This window comes from Rosa rugosa, chromosome 6 (genome assembly GCF_958449725.1).
Source record: "Rosa rugosa chromosome 6, drRosRugo1.1, whole genome shotgun sequence".
Lineage (NCBI taxonomy): Eukaryota > Viridiplantae > Streptophyta > Magnoliopsida > Rosales > Rosaceae > Rosa > Rosa rugosa.
This window is the reverse complement of record NC_084825.1, coordinates 32930352-32950604: the sequence shown is the minus strand read 5'-3', so window position 1 is coordinate 32950604 and position 20253 is coordinate 32930352. Positions and strand designations below refer to the sequence as shown.

Genomic DNA, 20253 nt, shown 5'->3' with positions numbered 1-20253 from the left:
TTCAAAAGCAATCATCTTTTGTCCAATCAATACCCATCCAGAACCACCTTCCAGCGCTAAACAAGTTCTAGCATATACGCAGAGAACCACACCATATATATGGAAAACCCACAAAGTGCAAGAGATTTATCATTACGAGTTAATACATGTAAAAAATTGATCACAAACAAATACTATAAGTAAACAGGAGATCACCTAAGTTTCCATTTAAATTGCAGAAACAAATAAACATTGTGTAGTTTTAAATGTGGACCTAAAGGTGCATCACGTAAAGTGACTGAGTGCAAAGCTTTCGGAATGCAGAGCTCTATAAAGAAACACAAAGAAGGAGAAGGCATGTTGTGCAAAAACCAAAAATTTCATAAGAATAGAAGTCAATAAATAATTACATTGAGAGTAGCCAATATGCATTATCGAAAGATTCTGAAAATTCTGAATGCCCAGAACAAGGTTAACAAATAGTTACGCAAAAGTTATGTGCATAAAAGCTCAACTGGCGATACTTTACAGAACAACACACAGTAAAGAAGCCTAAAGCAAGTGAGAGGCTCCAATTTCTGTATACAAGATGTACAACCCACTTCCAACTTGGGGAAGGGATGATATACACTCATAACTATGTTAGAAGGGCTTAACCAGCTTGTCCAGAGACTAAACAATCCCCCCATGCCTGAATGCACTATCCCCACAATCCGCACCTGGGTCCAACCCACAAGGAGAATCATACCATTTAGAAGTCCCTTGGTAGAAACTATCAACCTGTAAACCAATAAGACCTACATCTGTCACTATACTCTCGTCTTGTGATAAGGGCTTGGTTAGTTTAGTATCCTGGCAATCAAGGATGCTCTTTTCATCGAAGTCACTGCATTTCAACCACTTCTCAGGCTTACAAGCTTCACTGATCAGATCCTTCTGACTCCTACACTCTGTCCTCATCTGTTCCCAAGGGACAACATCCCCAAGAGTTCGCCCAAAACTATCTTCATCATCCTCAATCAAATCAGCGTCCTGTCCATCTCCATATAGACGATCATGGTGGTTATCAGTCCAATGTGCCAAATCATTCTCCCCGACCAAAATATCATCTGATTCTGGCTTGTCCTGGAGCAATCCCATCGTCTTCGAACTTCCCTCACCTATATGTCTAACTTTATTCACAATATCAAACAATTCTCGAGACACTGATCCCAAAAGCTCTTGTGGGATTTTTGCAATTTTCTCTTCTAAACAGCCAACTTCAGCTCTCAACTCCTTCACCTGCTGCAAAACTGAATGGTGCAAATCCCCTTCATCCTTCCCCAACAATCCAAACCCCTCGTTATCAAATTCATCACTTACCCCATACACAGTATCTTGATCCATCAAAAACCCACCTTTGTGCCCCACAACCCGATGCATAATCCTCGCATTCCCATCCAGCGGTCCCGGCTCATGCCCAGAATGCACAGCATACAACTTAAACACAGCCATCCCCTCTTCCTGATACACAAACGTCTTGTCCTTCTCATTATAATTCGTAATAGGAACTATGGCCCTAATCCGAAACCCACACCCACACCGCTTCGAGGCATAGGGCTCCCTCTTCAGTATCTTAGACTTCTTCGCAGCCGGCTCACCCGCCCTGTGGCAAGCATAGTCCTTAACCTCAGCCATAAACGGCTTATACCTAATATACTTCTGCCTAATGCAAAGCACCACCTTATGCTTTGCAGCGAGCTGCTGAAGCTTATGCGGCACCTCCTTCGCCGGCACATCAAACGACTCGGTATACTCAAACCGCCGCCTCTTATTCCTGGCCGAAAGCCCCGAGGAGGCAGAGGAACAGACAGGACAGGCAGCAACACAGACTCTAATGTAACTCTCGGGAATGCCGTAAAACTTAGCACCTACAGTCCAGACCTGCTTAATCCTATCAATGGTTTCCTTAAGCCCCAAGTGTTTCAAATCGGTATCACTATGAAAAGCCATAACAATATCCTGCCACTGATTAATGTGCGAAACGAATTGCTGAGTATTGTTCTTGAAGCACAGAAATTCGTTACCGTTTTGGTCGAGGTGCGCCGAGAGCTTGTCCTGGATGCGCTTCCAGGCCGTGACGTAAGCGGTGTCCTCGTTCCGGTCCTTCCAGACGGCGCGCCACGACTTGAGCACGTCGGCGGGGGTGGCGTCGCGGATCTCGGCGGGGGTGGCGAGGCGGGCCTCCATGAGGCAGCGGATCATGAGGGAGTGGGACTCCAGGTTGAAGGTGTAGAACTGCGACGAGATGTGCGGCTCCGGGCTGATGTAGAGCGGCGTCGATTTCATCGCGGCGGCGGCGCTGTTGCTCGGGGCCGAGCTAGGGTTAGGGTTCGAAACGTCGTCGTTTTCGTTTTCGGAGGAGGAGTGGGCCGGGGGGGAGGAGGAGGTGGAGGAGGAGCGGAAGAGGTCGATTTCGGGGAGAGGAGTGAACAACGGCTCGACGACGTCGTTTTGCGGGAGGGGAATGGACGGCTCGGATTGGACGATCGGGGGAGGATGCGGTGGGTCCAGATCATGGTTGTGGAGGTGGTGGTGGAAATGGTGGTGGTGATGGTGGAAGAGGTCTTCCTCTGTTTTGTGGGGATTCATGAAATTGAGGAAGAAGAAGAAGGGTGTGGGTGTGTAGAGTTTGAAAAGGTCGTCACCCCCACAGTGTAATATTTCTCTGGTTCTTCTTCTCTCTGTGATATGGGGTTTGGTGAGTCTTTCTGACAATTTTGGGGGAACTTCCTGTCTCTTCTTCCTGCCCTCAGTTTCTCTCTCCTCCTTTATCTTTTTCCTTCTTTTTTTTTTTTTTTTTTTTTCTCTGGTGTTTAATTTTTTTATTTATAATTATTTGGTCTGATTTGTATTTTCTCTATTTTGAATAGTATATGGTGATGGTTTGTCTTTCTCTCTTTTGTTCATCTTTTTCCTATTTTATTCAAAAGTTGAACTACAGACCAAAAATGTTTTAAAGTTGTTCTGGTGTTGGGTTGGAAAGGTGTTGGTTCTTGCTACCGGCTTTCTCTGCAGCTTTGTTGTTGAGGATTTGGCTTTCAGCCTTGTTGGAGGGGTTTGTGAGTTGGCATTGTACAAGTGGTGGCGGTGGTGTCTGTTCGTGTTTGTTTTCAGAGCTGGAACCCAAAAAGACGTGTTGGGTTCTTGCGAATTTGAATTCTTGGTGTTTATATTGGTGTTTTGAGGTTGTCATATTTGCTTGTATGGAAATATGGAATGTGCATTTTGAGGTTCTTGCGAATTTGAATTCATGGAGTGTTTATCCATAATATAAATGAGATCAGGATTTAAGTGAGTTTCAGGTGAATGAGTAAATGTCGGTGAGCTGTGACCTGTTGGTAAATTATAATTCCAACATTGCATAAGTCCATATGTAAGGGTGGGGTGGGTTAAGGGTTTTTTTTATTTTTTATTTTTTTATAGGGTTGGGTGGGTTAAGGTGAGTGAGTAAACGATTTGTGAATTAGATTACGTGGTTAATGTTGTAACTTAATCCCAATACCTTTTTCTTTTAGATTGAGATCGCACGGTATCCTCACATGCTTTTTAGGCCTAAAGGCTAATTTGTGCTCAGGATTCATGTCAGAACACTTCCTCTTATTGGCCATCAAGAATAGATTGAGATTTAACTTCAATCAGTGTCGCTGATGATTCAAACTCGGGTGTAGGTCTGAAATGTTGTACCTGGCGGCGATCCGCTTTCCTGATCACACGAACCCAATCGCGGGGCGTTCGCGATCCGGATCGCCAAACATAGCGATCCCATGTCGTTAACTATTTTCAACCAGGAGGTCAGGATTGGTCTAAGCCAACTCCACTTGAAGAAGAAGCTCACCCAGATTCGAAAGGCCGCCCGCGTTCTCTGCGATCCGGGAACCACTTCTTCTTGGCGCTCGCCTCTGACTTCCTCTAGATCTACAGCGGCGGCGACGGTGGTTCCTTCTACTTGGTTGACACCTAGTTATCTTTGATGGCGATGACGAGCCGGTAGTTTTCACCGACGACGACCTGAGTCTCGCCTTTCACATGCTCTGAAACTCTAGCTTCTTCCCGGATTTCTTATTGTTGTCGCGCCCCGAATTTTGAATAATCAATTCAAATCCGAAACATGAATAATAACAAATTACAACTAACATCCTGAATTTTTTTCTCACAAACAACCACACTTCACAACTCTCAAATTTACAATAACCCAAATCCTCAAGTTATTTATTACAGCACACTCCCACCAAATCAAATTGTAATGCTCAAATGAGCTTAACTCGCCTCACTATTACAATTGCTGTAAAACTATAACCATTGCTCTAACCGCACGATCACCGTCCTGGTTCTCCTGTCCTGTAGGATTACCCGCTACACAATTTGAATAGTGTACCGGGAGTTGCAACAACACAAAACCCGGTAAGCTTTTTACAGCCAGTATGAGTAAACAAGAAAGAACTGTTGATTTATTAAATTACAATTCAAGTAAAATTCAACAGTATTACGTCTGCAAAGAGACATCAAACCACTCATGGAAAACCACAAGGAATACATTTTCACAATCCTCAAATCACAATACACCACACTGGTCCTGCAAACACCCAACCCACATAACACCACTCATGGTCCATCCCAATAACACGTTAGAGCTCTAACTGCCTCGTTACCTCTGACACCTTGGCCTAGGGTCAAGCAACGGCAAAAATACTTCGGTTAACACTATAACCGTCGCGCTTTGGACATCCCCATCCTCAGCACCATATACTTCGGTTAATAATAAACCGTCGCACTTTGGACATCCCCGTCCTCGGTACACAACTTCGGTTAATAATAAACCGTCGCACTTTGGACATCCCCGTCCTCGGTACACAACTTCGGTTAATAATAAACCGTCGCACTTTGGACATCCCCGTCCTCAGTACACAACTTCGGTTAATAATAAACCGTCGCACTTTGGACATCCCCGTCCTCAGTACACAAACACTCCGGTTATCCATAACCGTCAAACTTCGGACACCTCGTCCTCAGAATCCTACATTCTCCAACTCTATACATACTCCAATGTAAATCATGAATATTAACAAGAACTCATCAATCATGATCATCACATATAAATATGATAAGTCAAATTTCAAACCATAATAAATAAATCATCACAATTCCACACTCTTCAATGTCACACCATTCCACATATAATCACGTAAATATATATATATATACGTAATCACCCACTCAGGAATGACCACTAATACCAACTATAGTTCACACAAGAAAATCATGAAATTCATTTTGTATAATTAAATCATTTTACTTACCTATGGACCGTAGTTGATCAAGTCCATATGATTTAAAACAAATATTTATTCCATAAATATTTTCACACAATTACTACAGAAAATAAAGTAATTAAAGGTACTCGGTTCGTAATATGAACCACGTGAGGTTTACTCACCTCTAAATTCCCGCTGCGTCTTCTTAACAGCTCAAAATACAATTTCACGAATCGTCCGCCAAATCAAACCGTCGATCACCTAATCAAACATGACCTTAACTTAGCCAATAACTCAAAAACATAATCAAACGACAATCCAACGGTCGGATTGAAATTACATGATGATCCAACGGTCGGATCCTCACGGATCGCCTTCCTAATCACTGTTTTGCATTTATACGAAGATCCAACGGTCGGATCTTCGCCCATGACCACACAAAGCCACTGGGACAGTCATAAGATCATCATATCAAAACTACAAGTCCATCTGACGGTCCTAACTTCACAGATCACAAATCTAACGATCGAAATCGATCTAAACTTAAAAATTCATAACTTAATCATACGATATCCAAAAATTGCGTATAATATATCGAAATGATCGTATTGAAATATAGAATCTGAAAATGTACAGAAACCATATTTTTGATCCCCGGAGGTGGCCGGAAAGGGCCGCCGGAGTTAGTGGCAGAGCCGCCGCCGACCACCACCAATGGTGTCGGGGCCGGGCTGCTCTTCTTCCTCTCATCATGCTTGACAACTTTCATAACTAGCACGAAGTCTGAAAATGACCGGAAGGGGTCGAAAATTACCTTGAACAGTATGAAGGTGGCCGGAATTTTCCAGAAACCGGCGAGAAACTGCAGAAAACGGCGAGCTCCAATTCGACGTAAAAACGTCAATTTAAGGCTTCGATTCCTTCTGAAGAGTTGTTAAGAAACTCAAGAAGAACTCACTGGTTCAAGAATCACAGAAAAATATGGTCTGTAGCCCGAGATATACCGATCGAAAGCTTCGGTGGTCGGAAAAATTCCAGAATTTTGCAGAATCCGGCAAGGCTCGATTTCGACGTCAAAGCTTCAATTTCAGGCCTCTATGCCTTCTAGAGAGTTGTTAATAACATCAAGGGGAACCCACTGGAAAAAGAATCAATCAAAACGATGCACTACAGCTCGAGATATCTTGATCGATAGCTCCGGTCTCGTTCTTGGTTGGGTTTGACTTGCAGCCACTGCTACGGGCCACGCCGCCGTGTGAGGCTGCTTCTGGGAGTTTCAGGAAGTTGAGGCGAGCTTGTGGATGGATTTTGGTGAGGATTGGTGACCGGTAGCTTGAGATATCAAGCTTGTTTCCAAAACGAGCTCAAACCGGGCGGAGCTTCCCGCCGCCGCTGGTGGCCGTGTCACGGTGCAAGGCTGCCTCTGGCAGCTGCGCAAGGCTGAGACGAAGCAAAAGGAAGTGGTTCGACGCCGTTTGGTGGCCGGTGGAGGTAGAGAGAGACCGAAGAGCCTTTGCTCTGTTTTCGGTTTCGGTCGAGCGAGAGAGAGAAAGAAGAAAAAAAAAAGAGAAAAAGAAAAAGAAGGAAGGAGACCCGGAGGAAAGGAAAAGGAAAAGGAAAAGGAAGAAAAAGAAATTTCTAAAAGAGAATCCGAGGAAAAGAGATTATAAAAAGAATCTCATATTTCCAAAATTCGTAACATAATCGTACGAACTTCAAAAATTTCGTTCGACATATGCACGCGATCATATCGACGAGCTCTACAACTTTTATGAAGGAAGTTTTTCCCAAATTCCGTACGTAGAAAAGTCGATTTTTCTTGAATCGCACAATTCGAGCTTTTGTTAAAACGAATATTTCGAAACTTCGATAATTCAAAAAGTTGAATTATTTCGGGTAATATTCGTGCAAAAGCACTTTAATCAATTCGCACAATTTCACGAGACGAAATGGAAAATTGCGGGTATTACAATTGTACTTCGACACCGCGAACTCCGCGATCTCCTTCACGTGTGGGTCGTTGATGTCCTTAATCAACTTCCATCCACCGGCCATTCCACTACGTGCGGCGGCCGCTAGAGGGTGGAGGATGGCGAGGATTGCAAAGAGGCAGAAGAATGGACGCATCGTGACCGTTAAAGTTTTGGTGTTGATTTGTTTGAATGAGGAAGGTGGATGTTCTTGAAGGGTGAAGACTAAGTCAATGGATACGAAAACGCAATCTTCAATTTGCTGGGAAAGATTACAAAATCTCAATTGAATCTCTGGGATTCTGTCGTCACTTTCTTTAATAAAAAGATTAAAGGATAATGACTTGTTCACGGCATAATCATCTCAATATAAGCTGATCTATGATTATCTAAAAAAAGCTAATCTATGGTGTTATTTGTTAATTTACTTGTTTATCCTCCATAAGTAATGTGGTTGTCATAGTATATTAATAAGGGGTATTTAGGTAAAATAAATGTCCTTTAGGATTATGATCAGGAATCCTGCTTTCCAAAGATTTTGTTGATTGATAAGGAATCCTAATTCCAAAATTGTTAAGAGTTCAGACTCTATATAAGCTACATGCAATTCATAATAGTACGTACAAAGCATAAAGTGATAAAACAAAGGTCTATTATTTTGCTCAGCTCAACAATGGCATTTGGAAAAAGAAAACCATCACGTCAAGAACCAATTTTAGAAGAAAATTATGAAGATGATGTCGGTGAGTATGAAGACAATAATTCTGTTGAAGAAACTCAAACGAGTAATACAAACCAATCATCGAGTAGAAACAGCCACGAACAAGCTCAAGAATCTCAAGAAATTTCAATGAATTCTGACATGAAGCCATTACTCAATGAAGTTATTATCACAAGTGGAGCGCAAGGAAAAAATTCGGGTCGAACAAAGATATGGACCTGCAAACATTGTAATTGTCAGTTTAAGAGTTCATATACTCGCATTCACTACAACTTTTTTGGTAATCACCTTGGAAAAAAAAATCAGAGATCCGTCGATGTCAACCATTGATTAATAATCAAGAGGAATATAAGAGGGTTCGCATAATGGTTATGGAAGCTGAAAAAAAGAGAGGAGTTTCTTCATCCTTGAAAAGCTCAACAATCTTGAGGCAATAACCGCAAAAATCCACCGCGGGTGTTCTTGATGATATGTTCAAGATTATGGACAAATATAGTGTTGATATGAAGGTGATGAGAGGTGTGCTAATGAAATTCCGTTTAATGTTTTAAGAAATCCCCACTTTCATGAGATGATTTCAGCTATAAATAATGGACCCAAGGGTTATAAGGCTCCATCTTCTGAAAAAAAAAAAAACTACTTTGCTTGATGAATGTAAACGAAGTCTAGAAAAAGAATTAGCTCATGTCAAAGATATATGGTTTACTCACGGTGTTTCAATTGTATCAGATTGATGGTCTAACGTGAAGCGTGAACCACTTATCAACATTATTGCTGCAAATAGTAGAGGAGCTATGTTTCTTTATGCTCAAGATTTTTCTGGGATACCAAAAACTGGTGTAGTGATTGCTGACTTTATGCTTACTGCAATTGAAGAGGTGGGATCGTCAAATGTCCTCCAGATAGTCACTAATAATGTAGCAAACTGCGAGTATGCTAGGAGAGAGATTAAAAAGGTACATGAACATATCTTTTGGTCTCCTTGTGTTGTTCATACTTTTAATCTTATTTTTAAAGATTTGGCAAAAGAGATTAAGTGGTTTGAGGAAATTTATAATATTGGAAAAACTATTGTTAAGTTCTTTTTGAACCACTCACTTGCTTTGGCCATGTTCAGAAGTCAATCAAAATTGGAGTTATTGAAAGTAGAGAAAACTAGATTTGCATTGCATTATATCTTGTTGAAATGACTTATTGATTGCAAAGAAGCACTAGCAAGTATGGTAATTCTTTAAATATGGAAAGATTGGGTGAAGACTTTAGATGTCGAGACAAGAAAACTTGGGCAGGAAATAGCAGAAGCTGTGTTGGCAGACAACATATGGGACAATGTGCTGACTATAGTGAATATCACAAAGCCAATATATTTTTTAATTAAATATTGTGATTGTGATTGTCAAAAGATGGGTGAAGTTTATGAAAGGATGGACAATATGCTTGGAGAAGTAAGAGAAGTTATGAGTTCTGGGCTGTACTCTAATTATTTTCCACAAGTCAAAAAGATTGTGCTCCAAAGGTGGAAAAAAATAAATTACCCTATCCATTGTGTTGGATATGCCCTGACACTAAGATTTTATGATAGAGAATATCTTAGTAAACCAGCACCAGGAGGATTTACTCGAAGGAGCCCTAATCAAGATATAGAAGTGATTACAAGTCTCATGAAAACATTTGATAAGATCTCAGAAGATGGAGAAGAAGCAGAGTTATTACGTCAACAATATGTCTTTTTTCATCAGTAAAAAGGTATTTTGCTACACAAGCTGCCCAAACAGATACTGTAACTATGGATGCCATTGATTGGTGGTCAACATATGGTTCACAAATTCCAGAATTAGTAGAAGTTGCACAAAAAGTGATATTTTAATCTTTGTTAATTTATAATTATAATTTATTAGTGTTATATATATATATATATATTTTTTTTAATTTTGTTAAACTTTGCTTTAGGCTTGAATCAAAAAAAAAAAAAAAACTTTGCCTTAGGTTGAATGATCGAGCTCCGATGCTTGCTAGAAGAATTGCCGTAATAATTGTTTTATTATTAGCATATATTCTGTCTTCTGCACTTAATGCCTTAATTGCTACATTCCAACCTTTATTCATATTCTCTGGAGTTATTAATTTATTTTTATATAACAATATCTTGTGACTTCCCGTCCTTTTCTTTTGTCATGTATATTAACTAGCTAGTTTACTAACTTTTTTTTTAAAAAAAAAAGGATCAAAGGGTTTCACTCCTGCCCCCATGGTGACTCGAACCCATGACTTCGTACATAGGTAGTGGATGCTCTAACAACTGAGCTAACATCACTTCGTCAGCTAGTTTACTAACTTGATATATGTATGTTTTGTTTCACACAATATCACAAATAAACAGGTACTAGCTCAACCAATATCAAGTTCCACAAATAAACAGGTACTAGCTCAACCAATATCAAGTTCATCTGCCGCTCCGGTCTTTGGGGAGCAATATTCCGAAACCTAGGTTTCGTGAAGCAAGCGGCGGCGAACCCCACGGATCTCTGTCTGCTGCAGGATGCCCAGCGTCGTTCCTTCCGGTTAGAGAAGCAAGAGAATACTTGGCAACGTTAGCGTTTCGTCTGCAGTCAGATCCAAATCACTTTTTGTGCAGCGCGACGGCTCTAAGGGTGATCCAAGGCGCTCTCCTGACCAGCGGTGGTTGCAACGACATCAGAGTTGGAGGCGGCTAGCTCTGCTTGATCAGAAACGTAGTTGGTACAGTCGAAGTCAACCCAAGTTGACCTGGTGCTGTTAGTATGGCTGCTAGCACAGGTTTGGTGGGCGGCGGGATGGTCGCCATGGTCTCCTGCCGGATTGATTAGGAAGTGGCAGGCGGCTTTCAGAAGAGCCAAATTCGTCTACTGGGTGTTGGGGACGTAGGGTTTGGGTAGTGGGCCTTTGGGCCTCTGCCTTTATGGGCTGTATTGTTGCAGTTTAGTGAATTGGGCCTACGTTTGCCTAATTCCCCTACTCTCTCACACTTGGGTCGGGTTTGGGTTTTTTGGGGGTTGTCTGTCCTGCTCTTTGTCTTGCACCTGTTCCTACCATGTTGCTGTGGGTGTGTTGAATGTTGCGACGTACACCAAGAGGGTGTTAGGCGTCAAGATGTTCAGGACGTACATTGGTTTCATTTTAGGGCAGTGTAGGGTTAGGAGTTTTTTTCAAATTCTGCAGCTCCTTTAGGATTTTAGTCTTTTTGAAGTTTCCTTTTGGTTTGTAATCATGTTATCTGAGCATAGATTTGTAAAACGAGGGGTCCTTGGACCTCTCAAGCTTGACTGAGTGAGGTCATATGATTTTATATCAATGGATCAGTCTTCTGTTGCCCTAAACAAAAATATCAAGTTCATCTGCCAAAAGAAATTGGAGTACGTATTCATACATTCACAATGTCAAGAGAAATAAGCTGAATGCTAAAAAAGCTGATAAATTGGTTTTTATTATTCCAATATTCGTCTGCTTTCACGTTTCTCCGAAGACTACAATAATAAAACTTATAAGAGATGGGACATTAATCCAAAATCAAAGGAAGTAGATGAGTCGCTAGTGAGATGGGAGGACTTGCAATGGAGAATGTTAGACGGAAACTATGTTGATGAGGAAGATTCATCGCGTACCAAGTGTACTTCATGCAGACCTATTCCACCCATTCTCAATGCATAACCGATTCGGCCAGGAACACATCAAACTCATATATCCATAATTACAAGAGCAAGAGACTCAAGCAACACTTCGAAATAAGGACTTATACAGGCGTGATGGCCAAGCCTCCCACTAGGTTCCAGCCATCAGAATTTTTTATTTTTATTTTTAATTTTCTTTGTTGGATTGAAAAACTTAATTAATTTTTAAGCAGTAATGACAATTTATTTTTATTTTATAATTCTTGTTAAGATTTTTATTTTTGGTATGGTTATCTATTTATTATTTTTCTATAATTTTATTTATGTAATTTATTTTAATTAAAATTAGCTAATATATCTTAGCGTACCGCGTACCCTTACCGCAACATTTCGCGTTTCAGGTAACACTGGATACAACACCTAGAAGGCTAGAAGCTCTTACCAATTTAAACACATGTTACTTAAGCCTGATACCTTGAGAAACTTATTCTCGATTATGCTCCGCTTCCTTCAAAGAAAATAATAGTGTCTTAGACTCTTAGAGGATGATGAATCTCCCAATCGCTCCAAAATAGGCATAGAATATAGGTGGTGTGTACGCTTGCCCCAAGTGCTACGTCATTAACTATGCCTTATGCATGCCCCTTGGCACATCATGACAGCTTGAATATCTCTTCTGAGCTTTTTTCTTTAAATTTCTCCATCCATCCTCTTGAGGCATGGGACATTACCAGACTTTGTCGATATTTTGTGGATGTCTCATGTCTCCCTACCGTGAACTATACTTCCTCTCCACAGTGTCAATGCTTGGGCGGAGGCTCCTCTTCAGTGGGAGCAAAAAGAATTCGGAGATGATAATTGTTTTAGGGCTTGCATGTAGTAGAGATCTTTGTAGGAGCGTTTTTACTCATACCTCCAAGATCTTTTAGTTCTTTGTAGTAGCGAACTGGTTCCATCAAGGAGGTTAGAGGTTTTATTGGCTTTTTGAATTGAGAAAGTTGCCCATACCAACGAGATTGTATTGACGTTGTTTGTCCTGACGAGATTTCGTAAAAGATGCAGTTGTTGAAATTGCATAATGCGGTGCCACTTATGAGGTCCACGCTAGAGGCATTGAGATATCAGATATGCAATTTTCAAAGACCCGGAGAGGTTGATAACTAAGAGAGATATAACACAATAGGAGAATCTCTACAAAATTTCACTGGAAACTTTAGACATATGGCAGAATTTCATTAAAAATAATGAAATATTGCAAATGAAAGAATACATATTTGCATATCAAAAATAGACATTTATTGACATTCAATAAACAAATTGTTGTTACATAATAAGTTTTCATTGAATGTTTCATTGACAAATGTGACGAGTCACCAAAGACAGATTGTGCTGAGGGGTCAATACATTCAAATTATTGTAATAAAAATGGAGGGAGGCGTATGAAGTAATTTGCTTTTTTTGAAAAAACGAAACAAAATAGTCCCAACACATTGAGAGGTGCTGTCAAGATTTACCAGTGTCACATCACTTGATCAAGATCATTACTCATTCAAGATACTCACATTCACAAGTAAAAATTACATTTACACGAAATCTTTTTCTTGAAACTAAATTATTTCAGAAATAAATGACGTCTTAAAAACACTTTTGCCCGTTTGAAATTAATCAAAATAATTTTGAAATTCAAATTTACCTTTAACGTCATCATCTCTAGTCTTTTACCCCCCCCCCTCCCGCCACGTCACCCGAACCCAACCAAACACCCACGTGTCAAAATCACACCCTACCTACCTCTCTCTCTCTCTGTTCCCAATATAACGGCTTGCTCGCTCGCTCTGGTTTTCCCTCCCTCACGAAACTCTCGCGCACTCAAAAGCGTTACACAGAAAATCTCCAAGGGTTTCCATCGTCGTCTTCAAGCGAAAAGCACCACTCGCAAACCTCAACCGCACTGTGAAAATTTCTCCGGCGATAAGGTCAGTCCCTTTCTGCTCTCTATCGCTTTCTTCGATTCGGTTTCACTCTCTCGCTTTCTAATTTTGGCTCCCTGATTTTATCTCCGTTTTCATTTTCTCTGGAAACAAACAAATACTCCATGAATGCGAGCCTATCTTCCCCTCATGGATTCGATTCTACGTCACTGTTAGTTTCTGCTTTGAAATGTATGTTAGGCTTGTGAGGAATTGTTACTGTGCCATTACGATTCTACTGGAAATCGTTACTGAGCCTAAATTTGTCTTGTTTTAATCTCCATTTTCTTGCTTTGTAAATGCAGATTAGAATGAGGAAATCTGTAACTAGAGGATTAGAGACTCTGTTTGTTTGGCTGTAATTTTTTTTTTTTTTGGCTCCAGGATCAGTTCTGTTTGTTTAGAAACTGTAAAATATTAAATTCTATGTATTTGATATTATAACTAGGGAGCTTACATTGATATAGAATAGAGTAAATATTTACAAGAAATTGGTTGAAATGCATGTGTCCTCTTTTTCGTCTTTGAAAAGCAATGTTCAAAAGTTTAAAATCTGTTATTCGATAAAATGGTTTGGAATATAGCTCGATTTGATTACCAAAACATGAGTGTGACAAGATGAGGTGAAAAGACAGTTTGACATGGTAACATTCTTAAGCTTGAAAGGAGAAATTACTCATTTGGTTCTCATGCGAATGTATTGTTTCTAATCCAGTCGAGCAATTTCACTTGAGAATGTTAACTAAAATTCTTCACTTTGAAATGTCTCTATCCAAATGGGGACTTACACAATTTTTTTTCCATTTGCAGGCCAGTAGTTCACCATGTTCAATCAGAGTAGCAGTAATCGGTTTTTGCAGATAGAAACAAAGTCTGGATGTTTTCTGCAGGAACTGCAGGTTCTCCCCCCACAACCCTTTGAAAGTGAACAATCTAATGATGAATCACCTGAACTACTTTTAAATGTTCTTCAACCTTACTTTTCCATCTTGTTTTGGAATTCAGAAAATATGGGATGAAGTTGGAGTGCCTAATGTTGAAAGAGATACAATGCTTCTAAAAATCGAGCAGCAGTGCGTGGAGGTATTTAGGACAAAAGTTGATGAGGCGGAACAGTGTAAAGCTCAACTGCAGCAAGCAATTGCTAATTGTGAAGCAGAGTTTGTAGACATATGTGCTGTCCTGGGTGAGAAACCACCACATGTAAGTGACTGAGTCTTGTCCGGACTAAAGATTCCAATGATTTTGCTTGGATTTTAGTTGAAAGAGGTCTTGCCATTTGAGTCTTCTGTATTTTCTTTGTTACCAAGAGGACCACTTATTTGATTGGAACCCTTCACATTTTTCTTTTGGTGTCCACAGTTTGATCATAAGATCAGTGGAAGTTTGAAGAAAGAGCTTGAAATCATTATCCCACAACTAGAGGTCATGAAGAAGCGGAAAATTGAAAGGAAGGACCAATTGTTTTCTGTCTTAGATCAGTTGCAGAGACTTTCGACGGAAATAAGCAGGTCCTTGGAAGATAATCTGTACAAAATGGTGGTGGAAGAGACCGACTTGTCCTTGAAAAGGCTAGAAGAACTACATAGGCAGTTGCTTGAATATCAAGATGAGAAGGTTTTGTATACCCTTGAACTTGTTTGCTCCATCTCAAATTTACTTAGTTGTTCTTGCTGGAAATTCCATGCATTTATACTGAAAATAGTTCTGCATTTTGGATTCATTGAAGTATCTTGCTTTAAAACCAATGGCTATGATGAGAATAGCATTATTTGAAGAGTAGAACCTGTAAGAGGCATCTTGTACTAAGTTGGGTATAGTTGCAATGTATCCATTTATTTTGAATGTAGTCTCAGATCCTCTTAAATTTGTTTCCCTCCTAATAAAGTTGAAGCTGCTTTACTATTTCTTCTATTCATACCATTCAGAGGAACCGTTTGAAGCTGATAATGGACCACATGAGCATGCTAAACTCCCTGTGCTTGGTTCTTGGTATGGATTTTAAACACACAATTCATGAAATCCACCCCACCTTAGATCTTAATGGAGAAAAAGACGTAACGAACAGCACAATTGAGGGTTTGGCTAATTCGGTTCAGATATTGAGAGAGGTCAAGATACAGAGATGGCAGAGGGTTAGTATGTGTGTAAAGTAGATCTTGTATTTTTTTTCTTGGTGCAAAATTATTAAAATCCACATTTCTTTTTGTTAGCATATCTAAACTTTGTCTTTGTACCAGCTTCAAACTTTCGCAAGTGCCCTCTTGGAGATGTGGAATCTGATGGATACACCCATGGAGGAGCAAAAGAAATTTCAGAATGTAACTAGTCGCATAGCTGCTTCAGAATCTGAAATCACTGAGCCTAACATTCTTTCTGTAGACCTTCTAAATGATGTGAGTATGTTATTTGAGTTCAGAGATCTCGGATAAGGTGATATATGTTATACTTTTTCATTGCATCTGCTCTATAGCAACACTTGGAGCATAAATGTGTTTAATTAAATATATTAACTTTCTTTCTGCAGGTTGAAGCTGAAGTGTCAAAGTTGGAGCAGCTCAAGTCAAGTAAGCTCAAAGAGATCCTTCTGAAAAAGAAGTTGGAACTGGAGGAGGTATGCAGACAGTCTCACATGGTTACAGAAATACTGAGTGCTGCAGAATACTCAAATGAAGCTATAGAGTCTGGTAATTTCTTTCTTTCTTTGTTCTTTTAGGTTGTGTATATCACTACGGAAACTAATAGCAATGCTGTGGTAGCATTAAGATACGAGAGAGCTTCATTGTGAGTGAATGCCATTAGTGATGTATTACCTTATAAAACTATTTCTTGGTCCACTGAATCATTAGTTTCTGATGTAAGAACTGCCATTACTTGTATAATTCGTACGAAATATAAATCAGCAGCAGCAAACTCAATGTCAACTCATTAGCATATTTAATATGTTTAGGAGCTGTGGACCCTGCATGCCTGTTGGAACAAATTGAGCTTCAAATTGCAAGGGCAAAAGAGGAAGCTCTAAGCAGGAAAGAAATACTAGAAAAGATTGAAAAGTGGTTGGCTGCTTGTCAAGAAGAATCCTGGCTAGAGGAGTACAATAGGGTTGAGAATTCTATTTTTTTTTTTTTTTTTTTCTTTTTCACATATTATTGTCCTTTCTGTTTCACTTTGTCAATACTAACCACTTAAAACCTTCAAGGAATACATCTCACTTCATTCTCCTTCCGTGTTGTGTGCTTTCAGGATGATAATCGCTATACAGCAGGAAGAGGTGCTCATCTTACTTTGAAACGTGCAGAGAAAGCGCGTGTTTTAGTAAACAAAATTCCCGGTAAAGACTTGGTTAAATGACAAATTGTAATTTGCATGGGATCCTTTTATTTATAGCATTATATATTTGTGTTCCATGTTATGCCTTTATTTGCTTTAGTGAATCAAACTGTCAGTTGTTTCATAGGTATATGACTCATTCACATAGCAATACACACTTGCACACTGAAGATATGACAATTACAGATATGCAGCTCTTAGACTTTATGTACCACTAGTGTATCGAGAAACAGGAAAGCAAGGGTATTAGCAATTTCTTGTATAAACGGGTTGTTAGTAACTTATGTTGAACTTAAAATTAGTACCATAGTGAATTTTATATTTCCTCAAGTTCTTTGTTTTAAATGGTTAATGGAGCAGGAATGGTGGAAACATTGACTTCAAAAGCCACAGCTTGGGAAAAAGAAAGAGGACTAGAATTCTTGTACGATGGTGTAAGTACTTTCAAAGTTAGACCAATTGGTAAAAGTTATTCAAATTGTGGTTTAGGGTTGGTCATATTCACATGGTGTCTGATATCAAACAATTTGATGTCCTATCTGTTGTGCAGAGCCAACTGCTATCAATGCTCAAACAATATAGCATGCTAAGGCAAGAGAAAGAGCAAGAAAAGCAAAGACAGAGAGTATGGACCTTACTATTCTATATGTCAAATTCTAGATTTTTCTTTTCTAGTTTTCCTAGTTCTTGAATTTCTTCTCTTGCATTCTAGGACCAGAAAAGATTTCAAGGACAACTGCTAGCTGAGAAGGAAGTACTTTATGGGTCAAAACACAGTGCATCTAAGAGCGGGAAGAAGGTTTCTGATCGAAAAATGTCTCTTGGTGGGCCATTAATGCTAAACCAGAAGATTGAGAAAGCTGCTCTACATGTCCACCCTATAAAGAAGGGTGACTCTCTCAATCAAAGGAGCTCTCACCAGCAATACAGTGGAGTAGAAGCTCTATCCTTTGGTACAATTTTAACTCTAATTTAAAATTTTATTATCCCAATTATTGGTCTGCATTTACTAAAACATAATTTAACATACTGAAAAAGCGAAAATGAAAAACATATGCTGCTTAAAGAAATTTTCACTACCTTTCAATGTCTCTATCACCAACTGACCAAGTGCCACAAAATATGTGTAGGGAGGAAAGGCTCAGAGTTTTCTGGTCATTCAGTGAAGAATCAACCATCCACTGCTGCAAAGGCTCGTGAGATGGAGTCACCATTGATTCGGAAACCCCTTTCTCCTGTCTCTTCCAAAGTGTCATCGAAGGCCAACATTCTAAATTTCCTTGAAGATCAGAAAAGACAACAGAAGAAAAACATCGAAGCAGTACATCTTTTTAAAGAAGTCCCTATCATGTCACCTTCCATCGAAGCAGTACCACTTTTCAGTGAAGTGCCCATCATGACCCCTTCCAAGCCAATAATAGTCAATGGTGAAGAGAACAGTACCCCAAAGGCAATGCCAATTCAAGTGCCTCCCACTCCTTCAACAATATCAGTTCATACACTGACAGCCACACCAGCTACACCTTTCACCTCTGGTGCTCACAACAAGTTTGAGAAATCTGGTCGACAAGTTGAATACTCGTTCGAGGAGGTGAGAGCTGGTTATTTCAACCGTCCTAAATCATACAATGCAGGCAGTTAGGAATGATCCTAGTGGCAGCGGAACACACTGACTAGTTTTCTGATATAATAAAGAATTAAAGAGTTATGTTAGATTGCATTGTAGGCATAAATGAGTTGCTCTTGTTCAGAGATGTGATCTATAATGTGGTACAAATAGTTTCGTTGTACAACAAACTCTATTGCTCATCATACCAGAAGAGTTTGACATTATGTTGCTAAGAACAGAGAAATGTGGTGTTTGGATAATTCATGCTACATTGGATTGCATTGTATTAGAGTTTGATACCATTCTTTCTCAATAGATCATCTAATGAGAGATATGAACTCGCAACCTTTTATGACTATGGAGAAATATCACTTACAAGTTTTGTTCGACTGCCTCCATTTGTTGTCTGCTTTAACGTATTCGATCGCTTGCCACCTTTAATGGACTGCCTCAACTGTTTTGGTCAATTGATTTCTACCTATTATATATGCAGAACAAACTTAAACTGTAATTTTTTATAGGAAAAACTTGGCAATAAAACAATTTTGAATGAGCAAACGAGGAAGCCAATCCTTTACACTTTGTGACCGAGTCGATGAATATGATTGTTCGGAGAATGTGACTTGGAAGTTTTTTTGAATTTTTTTTTTTTTGAAAGGAGTTTTTTTTTTAATTTAACAGATTTTGGTTGCATAGAAAATATCTTTTTTGTGGAAATTTTTTTGATTTATAATAATTATTATTTTTGTGCTAAATTGTAATATTGAGTTGTACTTTGCATGGGCAATGAAACTCTGAAGCCGAGAGTCAGGAATTGTTAGACTAGTTTATTTTGTGAGACATGTTGTAAATAGTGATTAATATAATGACTTATGAACAACTATTTGAATGAACCAATACGAGAGAAAGATCAATATCCTTGAACAATTGCAAAACTGGGTTGAGTTAGCTAGCATACGTTCATGAATACCATTCTTACAATACTAGTTTGCACACCTAACGGCAGTCACCCACATACCTGGGCACACTTACTCATAGGGTATGTTTGGGATTGTTTTCCAAAAGAACTTTTGAATTAATTTTAAAGATTTCAAAAAAAGAATATCTATAAATATACAAAAATTCAAAAAATAAAAAATAAAAAAATAAAACAAAAAGGGAATGTGTGTTGTGTGAGTTCTAAAAGCACTTGAAAGTGATTTAAAAAGCATTTGACAAATGTTTCCTCGTATAAAAGTGTTTTTTGTAAAATTTATAAAGCTTTTGTAAGCATTTCATAAGCAATTTCATACATTGTCTATATGTCTCATGCATATCTCCTAGTACCACATACCCACTCGACTAAAGCAGAAGACCTCTACAACTTAATACTAAGGTCATCTTGGAGCCGATGTAAAATTTAAATTTAGAATTACCTCACCTAAAAAGCTTAAAATTTAAAATAACCTCACCCTTCCTACATCCTTAAATGCTCCCTAGTTCGTATGAACCTTAGTCATTATCACTTTATCTACATTGGTCATACTAATGAGCATTTCCCATTACTAAACTTGTGAAGTTTTAGCTCCCAAACTTCAATCTCACTTGTCAACACACTCAAAATTTTAAGGGCTAAATACTGTTTAGTACCCTGTGGTATGGGGCAAACATCGATTCAGTCTCTCGACTTTCAATTTAATCAAAAACACCTACGTGAATAAGCTAAGGTTACACACTAAACGAAAATTGACAAA

The 20253-nt window shown here is 39.2% G+C and overlaps 3 protein-coding genes across 3 annotated transcripts; 1 reads left to right on the top strand and 2 right to left on the bottom strand.

Moving 5' to 3' along the window:
- Nucleotides 1–370: 370 nt before the first annotated feature.
- Nucleotides 371–2773, bottom strand: LOC133714917 (uncharacterized). The gene has a single exon (XM_062141199.1). The coding sequence runs from the start codon at nt 2608–2610 to the stop codon at nt 652–654; it is 1959 nt and encodes a 652-aa protein (XP_061997183.1). The 5' UTR covers nt 2611–2773; the 3' UTR covers nt 371–651.
- Nucleotides 2774–3978: 1205 nt separating this feature from the next.
- Nucleotides 3979–7400, bottom strand: LOC133716606 (cysteine proteinase inhibitor 5-like). Its single transcript, XM_062143293.1, has 2 exons — nt 7244–7400; nt 3979–4064 (listed from the first exon to the last, which is right to left on the bottom strand). Exons 1-2 carry the CDS (start codon nt 7398–7400, stop codon nt 3979–3981), a joined length of 243 nt encoding a protein of 80 aa, XP_061999277.1.
- A 6046-nt stretch (nt 7401–13446) lies between these two features.
- LOC133715599 (65-kDa microtubule-associated protein 9) lies at nt 13447–18825 on the top strand. The gene is made up of 13 exons (XM_062142141.1): nt 13447–13587; nt 14392–14480; nt 14587–14784; nt 14944–15198; nt 15510–15716; nt 15822–15977; nt 16109–16268; nt 16532–16683; nt 16825–16912; nt 17272–17345; nt 17462–17536; nt 17624–17864; nt 18042–18825. Exons 2-13 carry the CDS (start codon nt 14406–14408, stop codon nt 18551–18553), a joined length of 2193 nt encoding a protein of 730 aa, XP_061998125.1. The 5' UTR covers nt 13447–13587; nt 14392–14405; the 3' UTR covers nt 18554–18825.
- Nucleotides 18826–20253: the final 1428 nt, after the last annotated feature.

Coding starts and splice junctions, on each gene's coding strand:
- LOC133714917 (XM_062141199.1), bottom strand. CDS start 2,610: ATGAATCCCCACAAAACAGAGGAAGACCTCTTCCACCATCACCACCAC.
- LOC133716606 (XM_062143293.1), bottom strand. CDS start 7,400: ATGCGTCCATTCTTCTGCCTCTTTGCAATCCTCGCCATCCTCCACCCT. Junction 4,065..7,243: donor CGCGGTGTCGAAGTACAATT/GTAATACCCGCA, acceptor TCCGGGAAGAAG/CTAGAGTTTCAGAGCATGTG.
- LOC133715599 (XM_062142141.1), top strand. CDS start 14,406: ATGTTCAATCAGAGTAGCAGTAATCGGTTTTTGCAGATAGAAACAAAG. Junction 15,717..15,821: donor AGATACAGAGATGGCAGAGG/GTTAGTATGTGT, acceptor TCTTTGTACCAG/CTTCAAACTTTCGCAAGTGC. Junction 17,346..17,461: donor TAGAATTCTTGTACGATGGT/GTAAGTACTTTC, acceptor TCTGTTGTGCAG/AGCCAACTGCTATCAATGCT.